The sequence below is a fragment of the Aulonocara sp. 'chitande type north' Nkhata Bay genome, linkage group LG6 (genome assembly GCF_057382095.1).
Source record: "Aulonocara sp. 'chitande type north' Nkhata Bay isolate Kocher_YH1m ecotype deep benthic linkage group LG6, A_spYH_male_GT1.1, whole genome shotgun sequence".
Classification (NCBI taxonomy): domain Eukaryota; kingdom Metazoa; phylum Chordata; class Actinopteri; order Cichliformes; family Cichlidae; genus Aulonocara; species Aulonocara sp. 'chitande type north' Nkhata Bay.
In genome coordinates, this window is record NC_141349.1 from 7,860,388 (window position 1) to 7,888,159 (window position 27,772).

General features: G+C 39.4%; 3 protein-coding genes across 4 annotated transcripts in view; 1 reads left to right on the forward strand and 2 right to left on the reverse strand.

Annotated features, from left to right (window-relative positions):
* Positions 1–11,152, reverse strand: part of LOC147327187 (venom factor-like) — a 35,692-nt gene extending 24,540 nt beyond the window's left edge. Inside the window, exons 1-19 of the mRNA XM_086294809.1 lie at positions 11,012–11,152; positions 10,905–10,922; positions 10,751–10,786; positions 9,523–9,561; positions 9,024–9,213; positions 8,147–8,312; positions 7,824–7,894; positions 7,500–7,591; positions 7,022–7,104; positions 6,846–6,933; positions 5,835–5,937; positions 4,625–4,739; positions 3,634–3,749; positions 3,389–3,532; positions 3,017–3,229; positions 1,570–1,773; positions 1,107–1,262; positions 863–992; positions 84–152 (exon numbers count right to left, since the gene is read on the reverse strand). Of these exons, the coding sequence (XP_086150935.1) occupies positions 84–152; positions 863–992; positions 1,107–1,262; positions 1,570–1,773; positions 3,017–3,229; positions 3,389–3,532; positions 3,634–3,749; positions 4,625–4,739; positions 5,835–5,937; positions 6,846–6,933; positions 7,022–7,104; positions 7,500–7,591; positions 7,824–7,894; positions 8,147–8,312; positions 9,024–9,213; positions 9,523–9,561; positions 10,751–10,786; positions 10,905–10,922; positions 11,012–11,091 (2,113 nt within the window). The 5' untranslated portion in view covers positions 11,092–11,152. The remainder of the gene's footprint in view (positions 1–83; positions 153–862; positions 993–1,106; positions 1,263–1,569; positions 1,774–3,016; positions 3,230–3,388; positions 3,533–3,633; positions 3,750–4,624; positions 4,740–5,834; positions 5,938–6,845; positions 6,934–7,021; positions 7,105–7,499; positions 7,592–7,823; positions 7,895–8,146; positions 8,313–9,023; positions 9,214–9,522; positions 9,562–10,750; positions 10,787–10,904; positions 10,923–11,011) is intronic.
* Positions 11,153–13,666: 2,514 nt separating this feature from the next.
* Positions 13,667–19,419, reverse strand: yju2b (YJU2 splicing factor homolog B). Of its 2 annotated transcripts, none has more exons than XM_086294822.1 (10): positions 19,311–19,419; positions 18,578–18,627; positions 18,413–18,466; positions 18,240–18,322; positions 17,669–17,724; positions 17,508–17,568; positions 17,201–17,343; positions 16,771–16,943; positions 15,425–15,563; positions 13,667–15,296 (listed from the first exon to the last, which is right to left on the reverse strand). In XM_086294822.1, the coding sequence occupies exons 2-10, from the start codon at positions 18,578–18,580 to the stop codon at positions 14,803–14,805; spliced, it is 1,206 nt and encodes a 401-aa protein (XP_086150948.1). In that variant the 5' UTR covers positions 18,581–18,627; positions 19,311–19,419; the 3' UTR covers positions 13,667–14,802. The 2 variants fall into 2 exon arrangements, with proteins under 2 accessions (XP_086150948.1, XP_086150949.1); XM_086294823.1 differs by having other exon boundaries at positions 19,318–19,361.
* On the forward strand, positions 19,355–21,114 carry LOC147327189 (transcription factor IIIA-like). Its single transcript, XM_086294821.1, has one exon. It carries the CDS (start codon positions 19,370–19,372, stop codon positions 20,585–20,587), a length of 1,218 nt encoding a protein of 405 aa, XP_086150947.1. The 5' UTR covers positions 19,355–19,369; the 3' UTR covers positions 20,588–21,114.
* Positions 21,115–27,772: the final 6,658 nt, after the last annotated feature.

The window sequence follows — 27,772 nt, forward strand, 5'->3', positions numbered from 1 at the left end:
AAAAGCATAGAAAGCAGAGTTAAACTGCAGGCACAATTTATACGAGCTAATCTCAGCTGACTAAAAAAACAGACAGCACTCACCCAGCTGTGCTTTACGTCGCAGCAGTTCAGCAGAGCGCCGCCTTCTGGCATTGCCTGGACACTGCATGGCTGGGGGAAGAAGAGTAGAATAACACTATTAATCTTTGTATACATAATCAGGGTTTAAGGTGGGATTTGTGAAGTGTTGAGACATCTGGCATGGTGGTGTAACACAGGGAGAAGAATAAGATGCGCAACTGCACTGAGGTTTACTGCTTTGTATGGGTTTAATTCAATTCATCAAGACATATAAGGGGACAGATTGGCTTAAATATAAACGGATGCCTGCTACACTTAATGTAAAAAACTGAAACTACTTGCCAGTTATACCCTAATTTCAAAACAACTGTGACATTGTTTAAAATAAACATAAAAATGCAATGATTTGCATTTTTCATTGTGAATAAAATATGGGTTTATGTGATTTCCAAATCATTGCACTGAATTTTTATGTACATTTAGCTAAATGTCCAAGTTTTTATGGGACCGGATTTGTATAAATCTTAGTTTTAAGTCAGTTTTAGTATACTAACTTTTAGCTAAACCCATGCCTAATAGAAAGCACTGTAATATACAGCACTGTAATAGACAGCACTGTAATAGACAGCACTGTAATATACACCATGATGGCCCAAGTGATGAGCAGATTGTAGAAGAAATGGCCTTAGTAGATGTAGAAAGGTCTGATTTGCGGCAGAAACATGGTCTTCAGCTGCTATAAAGGTAAAGAGGGACTAAAAAGTTTAAACTTTCCACAGATGCTCCATGCTGATAGATACCTTTCCTATTTGGGGTTTGAAAGCCACGGCTGGAGGAGAAAAGCAGTCCTGCATCTTGAAATACCCCATTGGCATCTCGGCCTCCCCCTCGTGTGCAACCAATATCACCGTGCTCGACCACATCCCAAATCTGAGCAGAGGGTTCCATTAACAAAAGGTGAAAGGACTTCTGCATTGCAATTGTCTTTTTCAGTCTATTATCAATATTATAAAACAGAAATTTTCCAAATCCAAAAAAGCACACCTTCTTTTGCGTAAGTCTGTCCCTGCTGAGAAGATACACAGCGTTGTCCACGGCCACCAGGCTGACCTTTGCCCCCGGGTCACCTCTTATCTTAAAGCGAAACATCTTCCCAGGAAGGTAGTCTCTGGGTGCGCCGTCCACTGGCCCCACTGTGAGCTATAGCAGAGAATGAAAGCAAAAAAACCCAAAAACACACAAACAGAACCATAAAAGACTAAAGAAAAGAAAAAAAAAACTTTTGTTTGTTGGTTTTCTTGTTATCAGAAACATTTAAGAATGCAATAAAATCATAATTTAAGACTAGTTTAATAATGGTTAATGAACACACCCGGAGTAACTGGGGGTTCAGTGTCACGCCCAAGGATACTCTGACACGCAGACTGAAGGTGGCAGGGTTTAACCACCAACCCTCCAGCTGGTAAACACTGTACCTTCTGAGTGAGTGAGAGAGCTGAGGACTCACCCCTCCTCCAAGACAGGAATCCACCACATCTATCCAGAGGGAGTCGGACACCACCTCCTCTGTGTCCATCCAGGGAATAGTGTAATACGCCACAATACGAAATGATGGCATCATGTCTGGTGTTACCATCAGCCCGATGCTGGTGACCAGCTGACCAGTTATATCCATGCGCCCGGCTTGTATGATTTTTCCTTTACTGAGAATCTGAGAATCACACACACACACACACACACACACATATTTAGTGTATCGAGGAAGTATTCAAAGTGCTTCACTTTTCACTTTTATTTTGTCGTGTTATTTTAAAATGGATTACATTTATTTTTCACCTTAAACTTCTAAACACAACACTCTATTATTAAAAGATGAAAATATATATATATAAAACGTATACAAAGGTAATTCCAGCCTTCGCCATGCCATTTAGAATTGAGCTCAAGTGCATCCTGATTACACTCATCATCCGACAGATTGTCCTGTTGTAAATTTCTTAGATTTTTGCATATTTATCACACTTTTTTATTGCCTCTATCAGTTTGAATAGGGTTACAAAACCATTTCTAAGGCATTACGACTCCAGTGAACCACAATGAGAGCCATTATCCGTAAATGGATAAAACTTGAAACAGTAAAGAACCTTCCCAGGAGTGGTTGGCCTCAACAACTCAGCATCAACGGCTCATCTGTGAGGTTACAAACAAAGCTAGAACAACATATAAAGAACTGCAGGTCTCACTTACTTCAGTCATATTCAGTGTTGATTCATCAATAAGAAACACACTGAACGATAATGGCATCCATGGGACAGTTCAAATGAGAAAACTACTGCTGACCAAAAAGAACACAAAGGTTCTTCTCACATTTGGATTCACAAGACAAAATGTGAGTGCTGTTGCATCTGGTATAAAGCTAGCACAGCATCAAACAGTCATGGTGGTAGTGTGATGGTCTGGGCCTGCTTTACTGCTTCAGGACCTGGATGACTTGATGGAGCCATGAATTATACAAGACTTTCCTGAAGGAAAATGTCTGACCATCAGTTTATTTCCTGAAGCTCACGAGCACTTGGGTTTTGCAAAAGGACTATAATATGAAACAGATGAAGTCCACCCCCAAAGACTCAAAAAAAAGAGGTTTTGGAATGGCTTCATCAAAGTACGACCTTGCCATTCATGCTTGAAAGCGGAAGAAGACGGCTGTAGTGATATATTTTTTCTTGATAGATAGATAGATAGATAGATAGATAGATAGATAGATAGATAGATAGATAGATAGATAGATAGATAGATAGATAGATAGATAGATAGATAGATAGATAGATAGATAGATAGATAGATATTTGTATTTGCTTTATCTTTGACTGTGTGTTTTATTTTTTATTTTTGTGGACAGCTGATTGTCCCACATTCTTTTTTATGTTCACGTGTATTAGAACATGTCAGCTCACCAGGTAGGTGATAAATTTGATGAATCCTCTGAACGACTCATCTGCAGGACTGACTGTGAGCTTCACGGACAGTCTTTCTCCTAAAGACACTGTGGTAGTTCCTGTGGAGACATGCAGGTAGTTCTTTTCATGGTCATGGGTGCTGTAGGAATAAACAGTGAACTGCTGCTTTGCCTGCTGCTCTGGTCTCAAGCCATCCTGTGCTGTTTCAGCCTGCAAAAGAGGAACAAACAAGTAGAAAAGAAAAAAGTATTAAACTAAGACCAATACCTGTAGCTAGAAATGTAACTAACTTATTAGCCTTCATGACTTTAAAAAAAAAATAGATCACACACACAGGTAGAATCAGTGAGGTAGAACAGTCATACTAACAATGATGGTTTGTGGTTGATCATTCTTGGGCATGTTGATGGCAGCTCTGGTGGTTCCGGAGGGCACGAATAATGGGGTGTCCAGCAAGTTCAGCTTAACCAGGACGTTACGAGCCATGGAACCATCATGGTGGCTCACCTGAATCTGGAAAAGATTGCTCTATCTTTTTAGATGCTCACTACAATATTTATTTGAACTTCAATAATTAATTCAAATAGAATGAAAATGCAGAGAATGACCCTTACTGTGAAGTCAAAAGGCAGGCCTGGCTTGAAGTACTTTGGTATGTTTTGGAACAATAAGACGTAGGGAGATTCCACAATTTTAATGCCAGACTTCTCGGCCTCAACCAGATCACTTCCTGTAATGATCATCAAACAATCCAAAAAATATATATATATAAATAACCACTGACGTAATTAATGTTGTGAACAGAGAATCTAGCCTGCATCAGACTAGTGACATGTCCAGGGTGTACCCCACCTCTCACTCTATGATAGCTGGTTCTAGCCCCCCTACGCCCCTGATAAGAATTAGTAAAAGAGAAAGGATAGATGCATGGTGGAACACAGAATCAAAAGGTTCTTGGAGAAAAGAGTTCTGTGCAGTGTGGAGGTGCACTAAAGGTGAACCATTTCATGTCCATTTTCAGTTATTGTTGCTTGAGCTGTTAGTTAGTACTGCAGCAGATAAACAGGATTTTGCTTTTCAGCATTTTAACTGTTTCCCCCCAGCAGCAGCAACATGACCTACATTTCCAAATAATATGATACTAAAGAGAGTCAAAGGTTTTGATTACTTTGGTTTATCCAGAATGCTAAAGGGCATGTTGATACAATTCAGAGCGTAAGTTGCGTCAGTTTGGAGTTTCACAGCAGACATTATTGATCCTGGCGAGCAGTGGTTAATTACAACACACCGGAGAGTTTGATCTTACTAGGCTATCAGAAAAGGAGCAAGGCAAAGTTGACAAGCTGATCATCAACTAATGTGAGTAGATAAAGCAGTTACAAAGCCAACTTAACACCATGTCCAAAATTCTGAGTTAGTTGCATTAGAAAGCACACGAAATTAATCTGCTCATTTACAGCACATTTTATCGTTGTGTTAGATTTGCAGGATTTTAAATGTGCTTATTTTATTTTATTTTTTTTATTTATTGTTTTATTTATTTGTGGTTCAAAATGTTGACTTTCTTTAGTTTGTCTGAAATTCTGGCTCACACTTCATGTTTACCTGTCTTGGTGAGCACAGAGGCCTTGACATACACAGAGTTCCCGATCAAAGATCGAATGTTGGGGTAAGCACTTTTGATCTCCTCCATGCTCAGTGTAACAGTTCCACCATCAAGCTGCATGAAGAGAAGCAGTCATGACAACACATTTAGCAGCTATAAAGGCCATTTAGCCTACCCAGTATGTAAAATTATTAATATAAACTCTTGGCTCAAGCACCTCTTTACAGCCACTATGCTTTATGAAGACATTTGGCAAGGATGCTTCATCAGCAAGCTATTGTCTGTACACAGAGTACGCAAACTTCATACATCAAAGAAATATTTGAAATTTAGTTGAAGCAAAGACTTTGGTGGTTTCTTTGTTTGTTTGGGGGGGGGTTATAAGAACTTTTTTAAGTTCTTATAAATTACTATTTTTGTTCTCCAGCTGCACTCACACCGTATGTTTGAGTCCCATGGCTCTCATCAACTTCCTTTTTAAAACTACTTGCAACTATTTTGCATATAGATAAAAATGACTTAAGCATTGCGGTTTATGGAATAAGCCGGTATGGTCTGAGTCACCCAGCCCTAGTGACCAGTATGTGACCGCACTGAGTTGTCTGCAAATACTTCCCATTTGCTTTCTGAGTCGTAGTAAAACTTGTAAAAGTGCAACACAAACCAAAGACAGAGAATGCTATCTTGAGAGCAGAAGTTGTGTCTTCCAGTTAGCATTACTCTGTTCAGAGTTTCACTACTGCTAGGTGAGTAGGTTTTTGCAGGTGAGCTATTGTCTTTCACATGACCTGCAAGCAACCAAAGCAGTCACACAGAGATTTTTCAAATAGCAGGCCCAGGGGTCACTGGCTGGTCTCCAGGCCCATGTTACTGGGGCTTTAACAACTGATTTCACAGTGAATGCCACCAACCACTCACACCTGATTAAAGCATAGATATGTTATCCTTGCAACAGGTGGTTGCCAGATATGATGCTGCAGGCCTGTGTGACTAAGGCCTAAGTGTTATTAACAGAAGTAGCTGCTAACAGTGTCTCTTTTTGTCACCTTTTTTTTTTACTGTCCCAGTATGGTTGTTTAACACCAGAGCTAAACAAAAATAATAGATAAGTAAAAGGAAGCAAATAAGCACATTAATTTTGACATAGATCTGAAATACAGAGGCCAAAATCTACAGCCATAGTAATGTAAACGTTTAGAGTAAACTTACATCTGACACCTGCTTCACTGAAGGTAATCTTATCATTTCTTTATTGAGCTTGACTCCAAACACAACATAAGCTGTCCCCTGGACTGGCTCTCCATACAGGTACCTGAAACACAGTCCTCAAAACAGTTATCCACCAGTCAATGGTGTGTTTATAATACCTATCTAACAGTTCCCAAGCCAAATGAAGCCAACACAGAAAATGCAGTTGCTCTAATGACCTCTTGGACAGACAGTAAAAAACATGGACGTAACGTCTGGGTCAGAAAAACTAAGGCATTGCAGATGAGCCTTAAATATGTATTTTGAAGCCCCAACGTGCTGCTTCAGAGAAAATACAAAGTCCAGAAAATGATGACCATGAATGTTCTTATGGCTAAGAATGTCATTACATTTGTATTTTTAAATTCTAGAGTCTGTTTACAGGGTAGGACATCATTTCTAAGGAAGAGTTTAGAAGAGTTTATACTCAACTCAGCCCAAGATTAAATAAAATAACCTAAAATTCATTGTGATGGAAATAACATTTCATCATTATCATCATCATTTATTTATATAGCACTTTAAAACACACCTGGTAGACCAAAATGCTGTACAATACAAATATAAATATAATAATAGAAAGCAGAAACCAGACATAGCAATAAAATTAATAAAAATGTCAGTTATCCACAGAGTTAAAAGCCAGGGAATAAAAATAGGTTTTTAATAAGGACTTAAAAACTGGAACTGATGAAGCCTGTCTAATATGGAGAGGAAGGTTATTCCAAAGCATCGGCGCTGCGACAGACAACGCTTGGTCTCCTCTAAGTTTCAGCCGTGACTTTGGGACCGAAAGCAACAACTGCTCAGCTGTCCGAAGGGAACGAGTGGGGACACGGGGCTTCAACAAGTCAGACAAATAAACAGGTTTCAATAGCATTGAAAGGCTAGGATTTAGTTAGAGACTAAATATGACCAAAGGATGTCACAAGTAAGAGAGTTTGTTGGTGTGTTTAAGTGTAATAAACAAACCTGGCTGAGATTTCTACTACCAGTTCACTGTCATCCAAGCTAAGGAAGGTCTTCTTGGGTGTTAAGGTAACATTGAAGGCAGGAAGCACTAAAAAAGAAACATTACAATGAATGTGACATTCAGAAAACACAGGGAAAGATATTATTCATTTGATTAGCATAATAACTCCACCTACCATATTTCTTCACCTGAAACTGAGAGGTGAAAGTGTTCTCCTCCCAGTGGTCAAACCTTGCTTTAATAATCCATGTTCCTTCACTATAAGACATAAATGTTGCTCAACACCCAACGCACTGTTCATCCCAACAATGTAAAGGTCAAATAAAATGTCTTTGCTTTTGTTCTTCTCTTTCCTAACTGAGATTCTAACATTCTGCCATGTTGTTCGTCTTGCTGACTCGCTGCACATATTAAGCAGCAAACAGGTACTCTGTGTGCCACCCAGTCAGCATTTGTAAGATACTCTAAAATCTAAACTGGTGCAGGTGGTGGCCTAAAGTAACCATGTGCATGAGATAAAATCATACTGGAATGATGACTTCCTAAAAATTTGATAAGACGACTTAGAAGCCAAGAATCTATCAAACATCTGTGTTAAACTTTCACACAGCTTGTAATATAACGAAATAGTTACCAAATGAGTCGATACTTACTTGACGTATTCAGAGAGTGGAAATGTTTCTGAAAAGATCCCATCAACAGCCCTGGTCCTGGAGACCTGTTTAACCACCACACCATCTGGATTCTATAACACAGAAACTACGTCAGCATTTGAGCTGATACATTCAGTACATGACAGGGTTATCACCAAAATACTGCCAGAATCCAGTTTCTACAAAAGCTACCAAGTTATGTAGCTACAGGACAATCCCTCTTGTACTGTCACATGGATGGTTTTAACATCTTTTGGCACAACCATTTTATATTTCAGCATTCACAAAAAAAATTTTTATATTTGCAATCAATGGTTTGTTCACCTCAATATCTATTTCGATGGAGTTGTTGAAGGCCCTAAAGGTTGGAGAAGACACAAAGGCTCGAAGTCGAACTGGAGACGAAAGGAAAAGAAAGTGGACATTTCTTTTAAATCAGTCAAACAAAATTATTATTTATGATCTTTGCTACTGGAAACGTTTTAGCAACCACTATCACTATCATCTCAAAATAGTCCTTAACAAATACGCTATTTAAGATTCAACCTGAAAACTATCTCGTCTAGTCATGTTATAGTTGTTTTAATTGTTCGCATCTTTATTTTGAAGTTTTCTTTGAAGTTTTAATGAATATCCTCTGTTCTCACCGGTATCTCCTGGGTTGTAGATGGGTTTGTCTGTCTGGATAAAGATGTACCCAGAGTGAAAGGTTACCATCAATAGCCTCTTCTCAACGTGGAAACCTCCAAAGGTCACTTTCAAATTCACCAATTTCTTCTTCTTTTCTTCGCGATTCAGTAAATCAGAGGAAAGCTGCGATGAGATGTGATTGTGATATAGAAGACAGTTACTCTCAAAAGCTGCTCTCAGTCAGTGAATTTTATCAGTATTTTATTTCTAATTTCTTTCATTCACTTTGACTTTAGCATTTATTTCAATTTGAAACAGTTTGGATTACATTCTGTCAACCAGAATGTCAAAGATGATTTTGCTCAGGATCCATTACAGTTGACAGGTTACTACAATGTGTGAAGTACAGAAAGACAGTTATGTTGGCACTGGTTGCCTGTACGGCACAAGGTAGTGAGAACCTAAATTAACTGAGAAGTCAAGGAAGTTCACAAACATTCATATCCAAGACAAGCTGTACAAATTAATCTCGTTCCACAACAAACTGACTCTCAGGGGGACAAATTCTTGGGAATTTTAGGCGGGGCAACGTCTTACCATCGCATTAGCTCACTGGTGCTTTGACTGGATGAGCTAACAATAAATAAATATGAGCGAAGGCGGCTGCATGCAACAATGAGAATGACTTCTTTTTATTTTAAGAAAAAACAATCAACATCTAAGATTTTGCACTTCTCCTTTTGTAACTGTTTGAGGCTATTTAGTGAACATCATATCACAAATAGTTCACACATTTTTCAGATGTAGGTTAGTAGCTTCCGATAAATGACACTTGTGCACGTATCCTCTGTTTGAGTTGAATGGGTAACCTTAAATATGAGCTTGCTGAGTCACCTGTATAGGCTTGAGGGTGCTGAATCCATTTGCCTGATTTAGTGTGACTGAGTCCTGTAATAACGTGACAGCCTCGTTGAAGTTCTGGATCACGATGGAGACAGCAATGGGGTCAGACACACTATCAGCCTGTAAGTAGATGTTCTCATCGCTGTCTGTCCTCAGCACATCTGGAGCCAGCAGAACGAACCTGGAGGAGAGCAACAAAACATGGATTTCAGTAATACTACTGTCACCAGTGGTTCAGTCTTTATTGTCGCTACTGCAGCACCACTGTTATACAATTTCAGCACTCCTATGTTACTCTGGTGAACAATTCTAGCAAAAAACCAATTTCATTTTGAACCGACAAGCCAAAGCATGAAATATGAATATCTAACAGAGTAATAAAATTAAAAAAAAAAAAAAACAAATAAAGATAGAACACACTTTGGTAAACATAATATACAATTTGGTTTGACTGATGTATTAAGAGAAGGCATTTGGTGAGCATCTGTACCTTGGTGAAGGATTAATTGTTTTCTGTGGTTTTTCTTTCCTACAAATAAAGAGGAAACGTATTAATTTCAGTCATCACATAGTGCTGCTAACTGAGACTCGGATAAAACATATTTTGCACATATAACAATGTACGGCTCATGACACTGCATTTTTCTATTCATCTTCAGTGTGGGAACATTTACTTATGTAATACCAAGTACCATATTTGTTGCATGAGATTTTGTGAGATTTTGAGACGTCTGCATCAGCAGCGGGATTTTTTTCTTAAATAAAAAACCTAATTAAAAATGAATTGTACAAAATTCATTTTAAGAAATAAGATAAGATAAGATAAGATAAGATAAGATAAGATAAGATAAGATAAGATAAGATAAGATAAGATAAGATAAGATAAGATAAGATAAGATAAGATAAGCCTTTATTAGTCCCACAGGTGGGAAATTGTTTGGTCACGGCAGAAAGTACAAGTTTAAGATCAGTAAAAGTTAAGAAAAGCACAATAGAATAGGATAAGAAAAAATAGAATAACACACTATACAACAAGAATAAAATACTTTATACAATAGAATAAAGTGCTCTACAAAATAGAATAAAATTCTTTGTCATAGTAGGAAAAACTGTACTTGGTAATATTGCAAATCAGTTACAATTGTGTATGGGATGTGTGTGTGTGTGTGTGTGTCAGCACATGTGCTCATCTGCAGAAACCATGTTATAAATAAACTGCACAAAACATATGCCACATGCAGCAAATATGATACAAATTTAAACTGATATACAGTATTTCATTTCTTCTTCTTCTTTAAATGTCACCAGGTTCAATAAACTCTTTTCAAACAATGCAAATTTTTGGCAATTATTTCAGACTGGCTTAACAGGGTTACAATTAAAACGGAGAGGGGATAATGACATGCAAGTTGCAATAACAAATGTAAAAAACAAATGAATAAGAAACAGCATGCCTTAATGATATTTTTAAAAGGGACATAAGAAATTCTCAATCATTATAGCAGAAAAGGCCACACAAAACCATGATGAGAATATGTTTGATAAGGAAATGAGAGCAAATATCCAAAGATTGAGGGTAATAAATATGAATTGATATTTTAAAATACATGTTAAAGAAAAACAGTGAATCAACACATCTTAATTTCTTAACTTATTCCTTTTTTTAGTTTATGCATATTTTGCTTTCTGTTAGGCCGAATCCATCAAAGGTTACTTACTCATGAAGATGCCAGTATCGGTCAATTGGTACAAATCTGGGGATGAGATTCAAAAACAATAACTGAAGCTACCAGAGGCTTAACCTTGTCTGTACTATATGATTCTTGCTCACAGACCTCCTGTGTAAGCATGTTTGTGCACACACATACATACCTGTCCCTCCATGGATGCCTGTAAAGATCACAGCACGATTATTATACAAAACCTCAAAGATGTAATGTCCAACACACAGCAGGTACTGAGTAAGTAAAGCCTCTTACCTCCTAGAATGGTCAAATTGTCCATTTGAGTTGCAGAAAAGTACAAGGAATAAAATGTTGTGTAGCTTCAGTCGAACCATAACGATTGTCTTGGAGTTTCTGTGGACTATGGCTACCAGTCAGTCACCTAATTTGAGAGACCCAAAAACTACTGTAGTCAATAGAAAGGGGAGGGATGTAGCTGCTGATCAATAAAACAAACTATAGACTTGTTTGGCAAAGAATGATGGGGAGGTCTTAACCAGGGCAAAGGGTCATTTTGTTTTTAGTTCACTTATTTTACTTACTAACATGACGAATGAAGCTCAGCTGGAAGTTGCAGTAGCACAAACCGTGCATTTCATTGTCAACTGAATGTGCACGCAGCAGTCATGTGGTAATGAAGAAAATGTGTAAAGTTGTTGTATTATTTGTGACTGACACAGCACTGGCTTGGCTTTCTTGTTATCTGTGTCTGTTTTTTTCAAGCAACTGGTGGGTGGACCTGACCCAGTTTCAGATTTTGGCCCCATTGGGATCACCCATTTAAGCTGCATGCAGATGTCACATATCAACTCCTATCAGGTTTAAACTCAATGAAGAACCCAAATCACAGGCTCATCTGGTGGGCTTTCTTTCAGTCTGACAATTTGGACATTCAGCATATCAAAGATAATGTCATGGCAGATGCTTTGTCCCGTGTCCCTCAGGCATTTGTCACAGCTGTATCATTAATATGCTTTGTACTAGTTCCTCTTCAGTATTCCTTCCTCTGCTAGGATCCAAGACAGCTGAGTCTGGAGATGGAAGCGGTTTGAGCATATATCAACATGCTTGGCAGTGAGATTGATTATGAATAAAAAATCTGTAAAATGCATATGTTACATGTGTTAGGTTTATTTATAATGTCAATACAGGGAGTGCAGAATTATTAGGCAAATGAGTATTTTGTCCACATCATCCTCTCCATGCATGTTGTCTTACTCCAAGCTGTATAGGCTCGAAAGCCTACTACCAATTAAGCATATTAGTGTGATGTGCATCTCTGTAATGAGAAGGGGTGTGGTCTAATGACATCAACACCCTATATCAGGTGTGCATAATTATTAGGCAACATCCTTTCCTTTGGCAAAATGGGTCAAAAGAAGGACTTGACAGGCTCAGAAAAGTCAAAAATAGTGAGATATCTTGCAGAGGGATGCAGCAGTCTCAAAATTGCAAAGCTTCTGAAGTATGATCATCGAACAATCAAGCGTTTCATTCAAAATAGTCAACAGGGTCGCAAGAAGCGTGTGGAAAAAAACCAAGGAGCAAAATAACTGCCCATGAACTGAGAAAAGTCAAGCGTGCAGCTGCCAAGATGCCACTTGCCACCAGTTTGGCCATATTTCAGAGCTGCAACATCACTGGAGTGCCCAAAAGCACAAGGTGTGCAATACTCAGAGACATGGCCAAGGTAAGAAAGGCTGAAAGACGACCACCACTGAACAAGACACACAAGCTGAAACGTCAAGACTGGGCCAAGAAATATCTCAAGACTGGTTTTTCTAAGGTTTTATGGACTGATGAAATGAGAGTGAGTCTTGATGGACCAGATGGATGGGCCCGTGGCTGGATTGGTAAAGGGCAGAGAGCTCCAGTCCGACTCAGACGCCAGCAAGGTGGAGGTGGAGTACTGGTTTGGGCTGGTATCATCAAAGATGAGCTTGTGGGGCCTTTTCGGGTTGAGGATGGAGTCAAGCTCAACTCCCAGTCCTACTGCCAGTTTCTGGAAGACACCTTCTTCAAGCAGTGGTACAGGAAGAAGTCTGCATCCTTCAAGAAAAACATGATTTTCATGCAGGACAATGCTCCATCACACGCGTCCAAGTACTCCACAGCGTGGCTGGCAAGAAAGGGTATAAAAGAAGAAAAACTAATGACATGGCCTCCTTGTTCACCTGATCTGAACCCCATTGAGAACCTGTGGTCCATCATCAAATGTGAGATTTACAAGGAGGGAAAACAGTACACCTCTCTGAACAGTGTCTGGGAGGCTGTGGTTGCTGCTGCACGCAATGTTGATGGTGAACAGATCAAAACACTGACAGAATCCATGGATGGCAGGCTTTTGAGTGTCCTTGCAAAGAAAGGTGGCTATATTGGTCGCTGATTTGTTTTTGTTTTGTTTTTGAATGTCAGAAATGTATATTTGTGAATGTGGAGATGTTATATTGGTTTCACTGGTAAAAATAAATAATTGAAATGGGTATATATTTGTTTTTTGTTAAGTTGCCTAATAATTATGCACAGTAATAGTCACCTGCACACACAGATATCCCCCTAAAATAGCTAAAACTAAAAACTACTTCCAAAAACATTCAGCTTTGATATTAATGAGTTTTTTGGGTTCATTGAGAACATGGTTGTTGTTCAATAATAGAATTATTCCTCAAAAATACAACTTGCCTAATAATTCTGCACTCCCTGTAGTTGTCCAGGTTTGTAGGAACTGTTTTATGGAAATGAGCAGGTCAGGCTAAGACGCTCTATAAAGAAGCCCTGCCAGGACCTCCTTTCTTTTCCTAATGGGTGCTGCTTGGTTAACAAAGCATTTTGGTTTTTGGTGTTGGCACATGCTCACTCATACACCAACGCTTTCAGACATGGCATGCATATGCTGACAATTACTCAAGCTTTTTTTTTAAGTTTCTTTATTTCATGAAAGTATTTAACAACCTCCCAAGTCTACATATGGTCTCACACCTCATTGACATATACTTTGAATCTGCTGCTAAGGGGTTTTTTTACACTGCTGTAATTGCAGCTACTAGAGCAGCAAACTGATCTGGGTGTTTATCACCAAAGATAAATCAATAAAATTAATTGCTTTTCAATCTGGCAATAAACTACAGGGATTTCACCACAGCGCCTACATTAACCTTTAATGTTGAAATGTATCCACTTTAAAGCTTCAGAGCGCCAATGTGCAGCTGTCACTTTAAAAATAAACTCCAATACTGAGAATTAGCGATAAAATAATGATCTACAAATAATTACTTTCCACTTTGCAGGTTAAATCCTAAGAGCAATGATTTTCTGCAGTATTCATTTCCTATGTTATTGCAACAGTGTTCTGTTTCTTATATTCTTTATTCATTTGTAATCCCTGTTTCATCATCATCTGATAACATCAACGATTGGAGTAGGCAGCGCTCATAGAGATCATTTTGTGCCCCTTTTTGTGTGAGTGCACACAAAGTCTGAATCAGAAAACCTGGCTGGTAACCACACTTGTGACTGTGATTATCTTCAGCTGGGATTTGTAAAGCCAGCCGAAGTAAAAGGACCGGCTGTGTTGAAGCTCCTTTGCAGTAAACCCCTCAGGCCTGTGATAAAAATGAACTTTGCATCTGGTACAAGTTATTCTACTGTGGATGGATAATTTCAACACTTTGAGCCAACATACTGAACTAAAATTTAAACAAAAATGCAGCAATACTAGATGAAGCAGTTGACATTTAATTTTACAAGCTTTTTGGCTGTTTTATTACTGGGACACATGTTTGGGAATCTGAGGGATGTAGATTAGATAACCAAATACCATATGCTGGGTCAAGTTCTAAACATTTTTTCCAACACATTCACACATGACACTGTAATCTGCAGGCCACACAGATCTTAAAGATGAATGCAGCACTATTACTTCAGCAGATAAAAGAAGCATATGTTAGACGTCTGCAGCTGTGACAAATATCTACAGTTTGTTTTTATCTCCATTTTTCTTGTGACTCTTCACTGAAAACACAAAGTGTCCCATTTATCATTCAGTCTCACTGTCCAGACTCTGAATCCGAGTCACTGTAGTCTGCCACCAGAGATGTGACTCCTCCTGAGCATTTACTCTGGTCCTCCACCTTTCCATTTGTCAGTTTTTTGTCTGCTTCCTCTGTAGGTCTGATATGTACTTCCTTGAAACCATCACCATTTGTCTCATTCTGAACCATTTGTTCCGATACTATACATGGGGTTTCCACTGTGGGTGTGGCCAATGAAATGTCCCCATCGCTTGTGCTGACATCATGGTGTGACTTTCTGCGGGTGATGGTGGCACACTGTTCAGTCTTGTTTCCAGACTGTGATGTCCGTTTGCGGATTAAAGGACTGTGTGAGGAACCCAGGGCTTTGGCCACAGCTATTTCTTTCCCTTGGAGTCCAAGCTTATGGAGCAGGCTGCCTGCAGCACCACCTGGTGGTGTTGACGCAGAGTTAAACCATGAACGAGAGGCGATCTCCTTCCTTTTGCTCTGCTGTTTGTCCTCATATGCTAATCGGAAATGAGGAGAAAATGATGCAGAAATTGTAAAGGATTTCAGACATTTTCAAAGTGAGACGGTAAATAATTCACTATACGCTCTTTAAATTTATATACTTGTGACAAAATATGTTGCTTACAGTCAGGTGCCTGGTAGGTAAGTAGTGCTGCCAGTTTCTTATCCTCCTCCTTCTCTGGTAACAGTGGGATGGATAAGTTGGTTCTCATCCTCACCGCATTATCCTTCTCCTCCTGATCAGCCAGAACTTTCTTCTCTTCCTATACAGCCAAGCAACACGACAAGGAAGACATTGTATGAAACTTTTAATTTTGTCATTAAAATCCAGAGCTTGAAGGAAAATTTGAAAACAAAATCCAGTCACACAGGCCTAGAGACTAGGTAGTAGCTGCCTGGCAACCACCAAATACAGGAATGTGTATTCCCTGACCAGCTGAGAGTACTATAGGTTGACTCCTGTTGGTCTGTGCAACACCGTACACTTCAAACAAGTGTAAGCTGTTGCACTGAAAACCTGTCTGTGATTACTTCAGTCAGTAGCAGATTGCCACAGTCAGCCATGGTTTATAGGAAAGGCGCAGACTTATGTATAAGCATTCGCCAACTAGCAGTAGTAAAACACCCCAAAGTGTCATGCAAACTGGAAATGAAGCTTGTTTACCTTTACAGTAAAAGTTGTGTCCTTTGAAACATGCTGGCTTCAGCAGTGGGGCACAAATTTTGTTTTAACAATGAAAACTGTCAATTTTAAAGTTCTGTGGGACAGTGGGCAATCCTACAAACTATGAGCACTAAAGTTTGTACAGCACCCGCTTTCTGGACAACTTTACAGTGACAGCCAGAAACCCACAGCAACCAGCCAGAGAACGAACATTTTGGTCCTGATGTCCAGAGGCTGCCTGGTGGGGTCGCTGACAGACGTCTAGGCCCGTGATAACACAAAGGTATGTAAAAGGATGAGTAAAAGACTATTACAGAGAGTGTTGAGGAAAATGCAGTTACATGCATATTTTATTTTCACTAGCAGTAGTTTAGGTCTTTAATGTGAATATCAGTTCACAGACACGTGACTAAAATAAATGAAGAAAATGCTTGATTTTTTTGAAAACACACAAAAGAAAATATGAAAAGTGCCGCTGTAGGGGGCAACAAGATTTAGCTTTTCATTTGAAACATGCTATATTCTATGCATTATAAATTAACACAGCAGACATTAAAGTTTTACTGGCATGTGTTGTATTTTTCTTTTGAAATGTGTAATGACTGAGTGAAAATATAATAATAATTTACAATGGTGTACTTTATTTTATAATGTCTTAATGTTTTCTGCAAGCAAAGGGTGTCATTCCAGCCACCGACCTTAATTTTAGGCCTGAGTGAAACATTTAGAAAATGTTACTTCTGAATGTCTAAGCAAATGAGAAAAGTAGTATTACTGCAATGGCCAAAAGGATGTCAATATCTTACTCTGAATTTCCTACGGAGGGTGCTGTTGAGCTGGAAGTCATCCTTCTTCCCGGCCTGATAGTCCTGGATCTCTGACAGAGACGGCAGAGCCTTTTTTAGCTTCTCCTTGTCTTTCCCACCGTGGTCCAGTTTGTACATGGCATCCGTCTCCAGCTTCTCCTTCTCTGCCCGCTCTGTCCAAAGAGGAACAAGGAAAGTTACATTGTATCGAGTAGCAACAAACAAGCACTTTTTTTGTAAAAATGACATCAGATTACATCAAGTATTCAAACAACCATTTGTGGAGATGTCTTTTGATGTGATATGTGCTGTCTATATGATTCTGTCCAACACAGAAAAATGATTATTTTGTGCATAATATTTACACACAGTGCAGGTAAGAGCACTGACCAAACCATTTATTTGTTTGTAAAAGCCACAACTGTGTTACCTGTAGTGAGAATCTGTTCATTCTCAGCCATGTCCCAGCGCTCCTCCTTCCTGCGAGCCCCGCTTACTATGACATAGTCACAAGTGGCTGGGTCTGTCTGCATCTCAATGTAGTTCACACAGAGATGGCACTTCATCCGAAATCTGGTTAAGGAAACAAGATTTTAATTCGAGGACAGCTTCAAGATGAATTTTACTGTGATACTGTAAAGTGCAGCATACAAACACACACGTTTATAGTTCTGATTTAAAGTTTGCACAACAGCAAAAGCTTTTTCTTTTAACAGCTGACCTGATCCCCCGTTTACCTGTAAATTGGCGTGGTGTAATAGTTCCCCACTTTCTTCTTCTCCGCGTTGTACCGAACCCCTGTGCAAACAACACATCAGTGTTGTGGAAATGAAAAGCAGGACTGATTGTACCTCAAAAAAAATGATACAATCTTATCATTCATTCATTCCAAACTTACCCATGCCAATGTGATTTTTGCAGCCATCACACCAGATGTTGTAAGGCATCTCAAACCTTGATGGAACCAAAATAGATCATTAAAACATGTAATTTGGGTGAGTTTTAAAGAAAAACCCTTATATACAAAAGCTCCAGGTTCTGTTCAATGTTTCTGCCATTAAAAGGAAACGCTTTATTTTAATAGATTCACCATTTGGCTATTTTCTGTAATTTAACACAAAAATGATAATAAGTTATTATAAAACAATAAAATTAAATCCATACAATTCTAGACAGAAAAAAGCTAAAGCTGGAGAAAAAGCCAAACAAAAATGAATACTAATCAAAAACACACAAAACTCTAATAACTATATAATACACATATACACGTACATGTATCATTTTTCTTATTTTTAATCATATGGTGATGGTGGTGGTAGAATATCATTCATGAAGCCACAGCTATACTGTGGCGTCTGTCATTTGAATGTACAAATATTTTTGTGGACGGTAACTCATACAAGACTGAAAATGTAATAATTTCCCATCTCCGGCCTCAGTTCATTACTACTCTACAAGTGTGCACTAACCTGATAATGAGGATGCCCTGGGACAGTTTCCGGGCTCTCTCACGCAGGGCGTGGGTCTTATGGTAGCCGTTGAGGGATCCATGCTAAAGATAACGAATGATAAAAATGTAAGCCGTGCAAAAAAGTAAAATTAAAACAACTGACACCCATAAAGTTTGTGTGATCTAACATACCTTGGCCGGATCAAAATCTGGAGGATAATACTTGTTTGTTCCCTTTCTTTCACCCTGTCAAGAAAACAATGCAGAAGACTTTATTAATAAAGAATACAAACTATTATTCTTTAGCTAGTATTTCCAATTGTGTGCATCCCTGGAAACAGCTGAATTAAAGCTTACCATTGTGACAACTGGAACGCTGCCCCAGGAGTGAACTCACTCCTTTTCACCTGACAAAAAAAGAAGGTCAGTCATTGACACCACACTGTAACAGTAAGGTTAATGTACCTTTCATTGTAGCAATTTAAGCGCCCTCCTTAATTATTTTTAAGAATATTTGAAAAGTATCCTGTAAGTTAGGAAACATACTGATTTCGCAAGGAACACATAGCTTTGCATATGTTATCGTAGTTTCTTCTAAACCACAGACAGCATAAAACACCGCACCTCGCTACCTAATATTTCAAAAGCTGGTGAAACTGATTTCATCTGAAAGCACGTTGAAACAAATAGCCCAGTAATCTTTTAACAAACAGCTAAAGACAAAATGAAGCTCTGATTCGGATGTATAACAAAAGAAACCAACTGTCTTCGAAGCGCAAAACGTCGAAATTAGTTTGTTAAAGAGCACGTGAACACTGAAAGCATTTCTGTTACACTAGTGTCGTGTACATTAAACACTATATCAAAGGGTATTTTGACAAATTGCTGGAGAGGATGAGCTATCGCAAGCTGGCCGAAGGCTACGTAGCCTTAGCAAAGCTAGCTTGCTACTTAATGTTAGCGCCTGCTACTAGCGTGAATGAGAAGAACGTGAACACAAAAACATCCATAAATAAAAAATCACTGCAGTGACATTTGAAAGATCCAACAGCTGTGATTACTCGTGGACGAAAATCTAAGGTATACTCACAAACAACCTTGGAACTGCCGTTTGTACTGCTGCTGCACAACAACAACATCAGAGGGTTGATGGGTAATGAAGACGTAATTTCCTGGCATCGGAAGTGGCGTCACGTCGAAAAGCCCTCTGGGAAGCGCCGGTATCGGGAGAAAAAACGTGTTTTTGAGCGAGCTAAAAACAATTCGCCTGTCAATGCCGCAGAAATGGAAGCGAAAGTGGACTCATACAAACGTTATATCTGTTCGTTTAGCGGCTGCTCGGCTGCCTACAACAAACAGTGGAAACTGGACGCTCACTTGTGTAAGCACACGGGGGTGAAGCCTTACTCGTGCGAGCGCGACGGCTGCAGTAAGGCGTTCTGTAGTAAGTACCACCTAGCGAGGCACGAGCTCAGTCACAGCGGAGAGAAGCCTTTCCGGTGCACCGTGGACGGCTGCGCGGAGGCCTTCACCACCAACGCAAACCGGGCCCGACACATCGGCCGCATCCACTGCCTGGAGCCGAGGAAATACGTCTGCAGGTTTGAGGGCTGCGGCCTCGAGTTCAAGAAGAACAAACAGCTCAAATCTCACATGTGTGAGCAGCACACTCAGCTGCCCCCTTATCAGTGCACTTATGAAGGCTGCCAGATGCGATTCAGCTTCCCCAGCAAACTGAAGCGTCACGAGAAGGTCCACAGAGGGTACCCCTGCAAAGAGGAGAGCTGTGTCTTCACGGGGAAGACCTGGACCGAGTACCTGAAGCACAGGAAGGAGCAGCATAGAGTCACCCTGAAGTGTGAGCAGTGTAGCCGAGTGTTCAGGGACACCTGGTTTCTGCAGCAGCATCAGCACATCCACTCTGAAATGAGAGTGGTCCTCAAATGTCCCAGGGATACCTGTGACAGGTCGTTCACCACTGCCTTCAACCTGCAGAGCCACATCAGCTCCTTCCACGAGGAGCACCGACCCTTCGTCTGCACCCATGCCGGCTGTGGGAAGACGTTCGCCATGAACCAGAGCCTCCAGCGTCACAGCGTCGTCCACGACCCACAGAGGAAGAAGCTGAAGAAGCCAAGAGCCAAAAGATCTCTTGCTTCGAGGTTAAGCGGTTACTGTGAAACAAAGAGAGTGGTCTACAAAATGCAACCCGAACATGCAGCGCATAGACAGTCTTCACAAGAGAAAGCTGACCAGCCTGGCCCTTTTGAGCTGGTGTCTCTCCTACAGGACGCATCCTTGCTGTGCAGCCCTGCTGTGGACAGGCAGGGACTTACAAACACCCTGGCTACACCATTATCAGTGTAGCGTCAAATGAAGAGGAGCACCCCAGTTTTGTGTGGACAGCAGGCACTTTTAACAGAGCATTTATAATATATATTATTTGTGACATGGTTGTTGGGAGTCTTGGTGTTGAACACTGGTCATTGGTTGATTCATTATAATTTACAGTCTTTCGGAAAGGGAATTCAGAATGAAGAAGTGGAACGTGATCCTGGTTGTCTGTCCTCTGGGTTATGTCCGCTGCAGTGTTTCATTGTAGAAAAACATTACACTGTTTTGTTTTTCCCCAGAGCCATTCAGTTATTTATGTTTGGTGTTTGTATTTAAGAAAATATTTTTTTTTACTGTATAAAACTTGAAAAAATGTGATGGGTGTTTTGTTACTACATAATGACAGTATTTCAATAAAACCTGTGGAATGTATTTGTTTTTCTTGAGTGCTCTTATATGTTCATTTAAATAAGTGGGTCATAATATAACCTGTCCAGGAGTTCAGTACAACTAAAATGCAGAGCTCGGTGTTGACATTTATCTGTTGGTAATTCAAGTCTTAAGACTAATAATAAAACAGTCTTCAAATCCTTTGAACTCAGGGTTCGTACGGGTGCTTGAAATCCTTGAAAATGCTTGAATTTCAATGTTGTCTTTTCAAGGTTTGAAAAGTGCTTGAATTTCAGATGTGGTGGAAAAATGTGCCGTGTTGACCAATCAAAAATGATATGGCAACATGTGGCATCTGGTTGTTTGGGAAGAGGGGGAAGTTTTAGGAGTGACCGGCGAGAGAGAGAGAGAGCAAGAGTTTTGAAACCTGAGAGATTTGTGACGTTTACCGTGTTTGGAGTCTCTTTTAGTGTGTTGTCTTGTGTGGTTAGTGTGTAGTGTAGTCGTCGTTTTGTTTTGTGTGTCAGTTCTACTAGTGAACGTCACAGTTGCTGCCTTAAAGCCACCAAAGGCAGATTGCAGTGTAAACGCTGAGTGACACACCTGCTGTCAGACCTGCAGGTTTATCCCTGTGCTGTTCTCATCTGTGTTATAGTGGACACAGACTATTTTTTGGAGTTGCATAAATAATTTGTGTGCCTTCTTCTTTGATGTAGAACACCTGATTGTTCTGTAAATAGTTTTAAATGGTTATATAAAAAACGTCTGAGCCTTGGCTGCATTTTTAGGTAAATAGTACCATATAACTTTGTTGTTTGCAAAACTTGTGCACATTTTTAAAAAATGTACAGTTTCTATTTGCATTTCAAGTTATGAAAATGATTCGTTAAACGTGCTTGTGGTTTTTACAGTCAAAAATATCACTTTCTACTCATGTTTTATGCACAATATTTACATATTTACAGTATGTCAAAATGAGTAAATAACAGATTGGCAAGATAAACAGTTTTTAAAGGTGAAACATAGAGGCCAAAAGTAGTCAGAAACGGCCAATTATTCCCTGGACCCCAGAGGGTTAGACGCTAAAAGCAAAGTTGTCACCAAGTACTTTTTATATTTGTGTGTATTGCAGCTTTTTTGAGTATTAACTTGGTGCCTTTGGGTGAAATAATGGTAATATGAGGGACCGATCCATATGGTCACAAAGAATAGTCACTTGTTTCTGTGCTACCAAAGTTTCATTCAAACTGTTTATCGTCAGCACCGACACATTAAACTACTTAAACATTATAAATGTCTTCAAGCTCACACTGAGGCCTGTGGGGCACTATCAGCCGCTCAGACAGTTCACACATTTATGTGTGTTTGTATATGAATATTTCATACTTTAAGGCTGCCTGTTTGTTTAAGGGAGATGAACAAAATACATTAGAATTCTACATAATAATATGACAGATGATAAATTCAATAGATTTTAAGTTTAAGCTTGTGCATTCTTAAAGTCTTATATGTTGAATTGAACTATGTGATGTGTTCAAAGCCTCCCAGTCAGTGCTGTTCTCCATGCCTGTCTGACTGTACATGATGTTATTAGCACAAACACTTTAAAGGTGATCATTTAGGACTTCAGCAATAATACAGACAGCAATGTAGTTAGCAATAAAACAGTTTTATTGGGAATTAACTTAAAAAACAAACAAACATCTGTCTCCTATTTTCTGTCACACAGGAAAGAATTTCTCATCAATATCTGATGAGAAGACTTATTTATTTCTCTTTGGGGGGGTTTTCAACAGGAGAAGAATATCTAACAAGTTGATTTGTTCACATCTTAATTTTTAAGTGAAATGTGCATTTTGAGTTTATACACTATGTATATAAGGCGCCCGTCCTTTTGCAGTATTTTTGTGTGGTGTGTTTTTCTGTCTTAACAAAAGGGGATCAAAGGTATTTAAGTTCACCTGGGATGATTTGTTTTAATTTTCACATGGTCTTACAGAAGTGATGCGAATTGAAACATGCACTTTTTTGAAGGGGGGGGGGGGGTGCTGGAAAAAAGCTTGAAAAGGGACCTTGAAAGTGCTTAAATATGTACTTGAATTTCACCCTGTGAACTGCAGCATAATCTAAAACACTAAATTTTTCACAGTGATGATAACAGTGGTATTTATTTGGAAATAATGTCTTGCTGTTTAGCATTTTTGTTCACATCCCAGTCTTTAAAGAGTTTAGGAATGAAAACGAAACTTTCACCCTGACACTACATGGCTAAACATAACAATAAAAACATCTGGACACACCTGTCTATAAAATACAATAAATGAATTATATTCCGTTTTGCTTTAGAAGTGTTTCTAAGTTTCAGTTGTGTGCAGGTATCCCAGAAGTCTTAAAAATATATTAATTACATCTAATAATAAAAAGCCTTGAGTACTAATTTGTTTAAAAGGCTTTGCATCGTGATGCAACTTTGGTGCTCTACAGTTCCAGCTTTTTTTTCTATGTGAAAACCGATTACATTCTCTAACTTCAAAGTCTAAAAACCAGCTTAAAGATGGTAAAGTGCCACAGAAAAGGCCTTGAGGATGATGAAGATCTTGCTCACCGACCTGAATGTCAGTCTGCAGAAACAGAAGAAGCGAGATTAACAATAAATTGAGAAAATCTCTGAAGTCGGTCTCTGTATTTTTAAGGTGTTTTAGAGTCAGACTCAGACAACAGCATAATAATATGGACAACTTTGGTATGTTGGTATTCAAAGGGGTCTTCAGTTGAACTTTTGGCTACTAATAGACACCCTGAAAATGTTGAAAAACAGCAGTATCCTACACCCTGTGTTCAGTATGAACTTTATCTCACCCCATTCATCACGTTTGGGAAAACTGGATGAGTGTTTGGACAGGAGCAGATATCTGCAGCCAGGTTCCAAAATCTAAGAGCAGATTAATGCCAATGATAATGGAACTGCCTGCCTGTCTTATCACGTACAGGTGAAATGTCACTGTGTCATCATGGTCTAGGAGTTTTCAGCTGATGCCAACAACCTTGCACAGCCTCAATCACAGGAGGTGTGTGTGTGTGTGTGTGTGTGTGTGTGTGTGTGTGTGTGTGTGTGTGTGTGTGTGTGTGTGTGTGTGTGTGTGTGTGTGTGTGTGTGAAATCACCTGCTGCTCAGATTAGCTGGAATGAAGCCCTGTGCATTCTTGTGCCTTGATGACAAACGATAGAGCGTCTCCGCTTGGACCAACAGATTTACGGCATGAATAGGAGAAGCTCCGTGCAAGTTTGACATTCCAAGGCTAAATCCTCTCTGAATATTTCCAGTTACAGGAAGGCTGCTCCCTTCATTCCTGACCCGCTCAGCTCAGACGAGCCCTATATGGACTGACTGTCTGACCAGCTCCTCCAGGAATGCACCAGAGACTGCAGCCAATTAGTATTCATAGAATTCTTGGGGGTAACTGTGACCGAGGACCTGTCCTGGGGCAACCATATCACCTCAGTTGTACGGAAGGCCCAACAGCGCCTCTACTATCTGAGGAGACTGCGGAGCGCACACATTCCCAGATCTCTGATGTTGAACTTCTACAACTGTGCCATCAGCAGCGTTCTGACGTATGGATTTCTAGTGTGGTTCCCCAGCTGCACCAAGGCCGATCAGCAAGCACTCCAGCGGGTGGTGAAAGAAGCTGGCAGAATTATTGGAACAAGTCTGCCAGAGATCAGTAATATCTTCCCCACTCGCTGTCTGAGGAGGGTGCACAGTATCCTGCGGGACCAACATCACCCTGCGCGCCACCTTTTCCATCTGCTGCCCTCAGGGAGAAGGTACAGGTCTATACAGGCCAGAACATCCAGACTGGCCAACAGCCTGTATCCACAGGCTGTGAGGCTCCTGAACTCTCTGCCCCCCTCTCACGGACAATAACCATATCCAACTTCTTAATAGCAATGAACTGGTCTGCATTGGTGCATCATATCTTTATTCTCTTCCCCCTCCTGCCCCCCCCCCCCCCTTTCTTAAATAGATAACTATCATATCTGATATCATATCTCACAGTACAATAATATTGAATGGGTTGCATTGTTGTATTTTGTCATGTTTCTCAGGTCTTTGTCTGAATTTCTACGAACATTATTGCTAAGGATTGTCTTATTGCATTGGAGTCACACTGGGTTAAATATGTACACTTGGGTTTTAAGGGGTATTTATTATTTTCTTCTTTTTTTTGGGTTGTATGGAAGCCCCAAACGCAATTTCATTGTTCTTGACAATGACAATAAATAAATAAATACTAAAAATATGAGTGTAACATGTCCTGTTATCAGTTCCTATTTTAAGAGCTTCCTACATGACTATTAGAGTGATAAAAGCCAAATTCATCATGTAGAACTAATTCTTCTTGGATGACACAACTGCAAAACCCTGTGATAGCTCTGCAGTCATCAACACACAGATGCAATATAATACACACGCTCTTACTTTGAAATTGAATCACACTCTTTTTCTTTGATGAACATTAGTTTCTCTGTTTTGGGGGCAGGGGTTGTTGTGTTTGTAGGTTTTGAAACCTACACTGCACACTGTGTATTAAAAAACTTTCCCCATTACATGTATGATGGTGAACTTTTCACTTCATCAAATCAGTTTTTGCAAGGCCACAGTTATCCCAGTTTCTGTCTGAACATGATTATAGGCTGATGGCACTGGTTTAAATGTAACTGCTATACAAACTTGTATTTGTAACTCAACACTTCACTGATACTTGAAAATGTAGTTAGATTGTGGATAATTATATATTAGAAGCACACTATGTGAGTATATTCAGTCAGTTGATACAAAAAGCACAAAAAAAGTATAATTTGTATAATTTAAGAAGTGTTACAATTTTAAAAAACCTTGGTGACTAAACTCGCTTTGGTACTAACAATTGGTTTAGGCTAAAAAACTAATAACCACATAAAAGCATCTCTGAGTCCATCCTTTAACTTGCTACAGCATGGAGTGTATTGTAGGGCAATGAGGTGTCTTTCTTCGTGTTGGACTGTACAACATTTTCCCACATACTGAGACAATTTCTCACAATTTGACTTGTTCTAGTTTTTCTAAAAGCCGACTTGCATATAAAATTAACAGGTAACAGCAATTTCAAGTGTCATTAGGAGAAAATGTAGAATATATGACAGGAAGAAGACTTTAGGTCCACTGCACTTGCTTAGTGAAGGAGGTAGGAGTATCACAATCAAATGTTTAATGCCTCTCCTTACCCAGGTAGGATAATTTTCCTCATTGTTGAATGGACAGACACTAAGGAAGCAGTACACTCTAAAGGAAATATATCTTTGATTGTATGCATGTGCTTCACAAGATACAAAAAACAAGGTGCTCAGCATGTAGGAATGCAGAGGCAAAGTGTTATGGAGGGCAGTGATTTTCACTTTAAGGATTTACAATGCTTTGCAAATGTAAAAGTAGGCCAGGAACCAGACAGTTTATTAAAAACCTAGAAGTCAAAGAAGCTGTAATGTGGCCTCTGCAAAATTAGGCCAGTCTAAAGAAAATAGAAAAATACAGGCAAGCATTGTTTTTGGATTTGAAGAGGCCACCAGTACATGACCAGTGGCCATGGCTTATTGGAAAGATGTAGATTGTAGATTTCCTGTGTTTAGGATTGTTGTCATGCTGCATGCAGGACAATGACAACTTGACCAAGTTTTACCTGTCATACAGATGGCCTTACATTTGATTCTACAATACTCTGGCATACAGAGGAGTTCATGGTTGACTCGATGAGTGCAAGGTTCCCAGGTCCTGTGTCTGCAAAATAAACCCAACTGACCATGCCACTGTGCTGACAGTTTGTATGAGGTGTTTGTGCTGATCTGTTGTGTTTGGTTTTCACCAAACGTGGGAATGTGCATTATCTCCAGACATCTTCATTTTGGCCTCGTCTGTCCAAAGGACATTGTTCAAGAAGTCTTTTAGTTAGTTCAGATGAAACTCTCCAAAACAAAGCTATGCTGACATATTCATTTTAAAAAGGATTTGTCTGAATAAGGCATACTTGTTCAGTCTTGTTCTAATTGTACTCTCATGAACCTTCATGAACTGAGATGAAGCTCTTGGGGTTTATTTTGCAGTTTCTTCGGATATTGCACATCTTGGGGTGAATTTGCTGGGGCGTCCACTCCTGAGAATATTGTGGCATTGTGTTAGAACACACCTGAATGCTCCAGGACAGCAAACGGACAAAAACTGCTGACACTGCTGAAGATCATTTAATCGAGTAAATGTGATTATCAGCACATGACTTACCATCTTATTTCCTATGTAAGCAGTAAGTGTACTCAGTTTTCCAGGACTCCATAGAGCCTGCCTACAAAGTAGAAAAAGACCTTAATGGCAAGAGGTGTTTGCAGTGGGATGAAAACAAGCAAACAAAAAAGAAAAAACTATTCAAGGTTTGCCTTCGTTTTTAAGTGGGGCGTAACAGTTTGCACAGTGCAGGGCTCCGTTTTATTCAACCAAATAAGAAAGAGATGTTTCAAGCACCTCTGCTCTACATCAGGCCATTGGTTCTCTGTGGTGCATTAAAAACAGCTAGAGACATTGACTCATTTCTTTTGAAATTTTTCTAAATTAGAAACCATGTGTAAACATCAGCAATTGGATCCACAAAATTATATATATATATATATAAAAAAGCACAGTACTTACAGTGATATCAACCTACTTTGTTTTATTTTGACATACAGGTTTTGATACTGCTTTAAATGCTGGGTTTCTAACTTTAGAACAATATCAGTCAGTGTGCTTGATGATGTCTG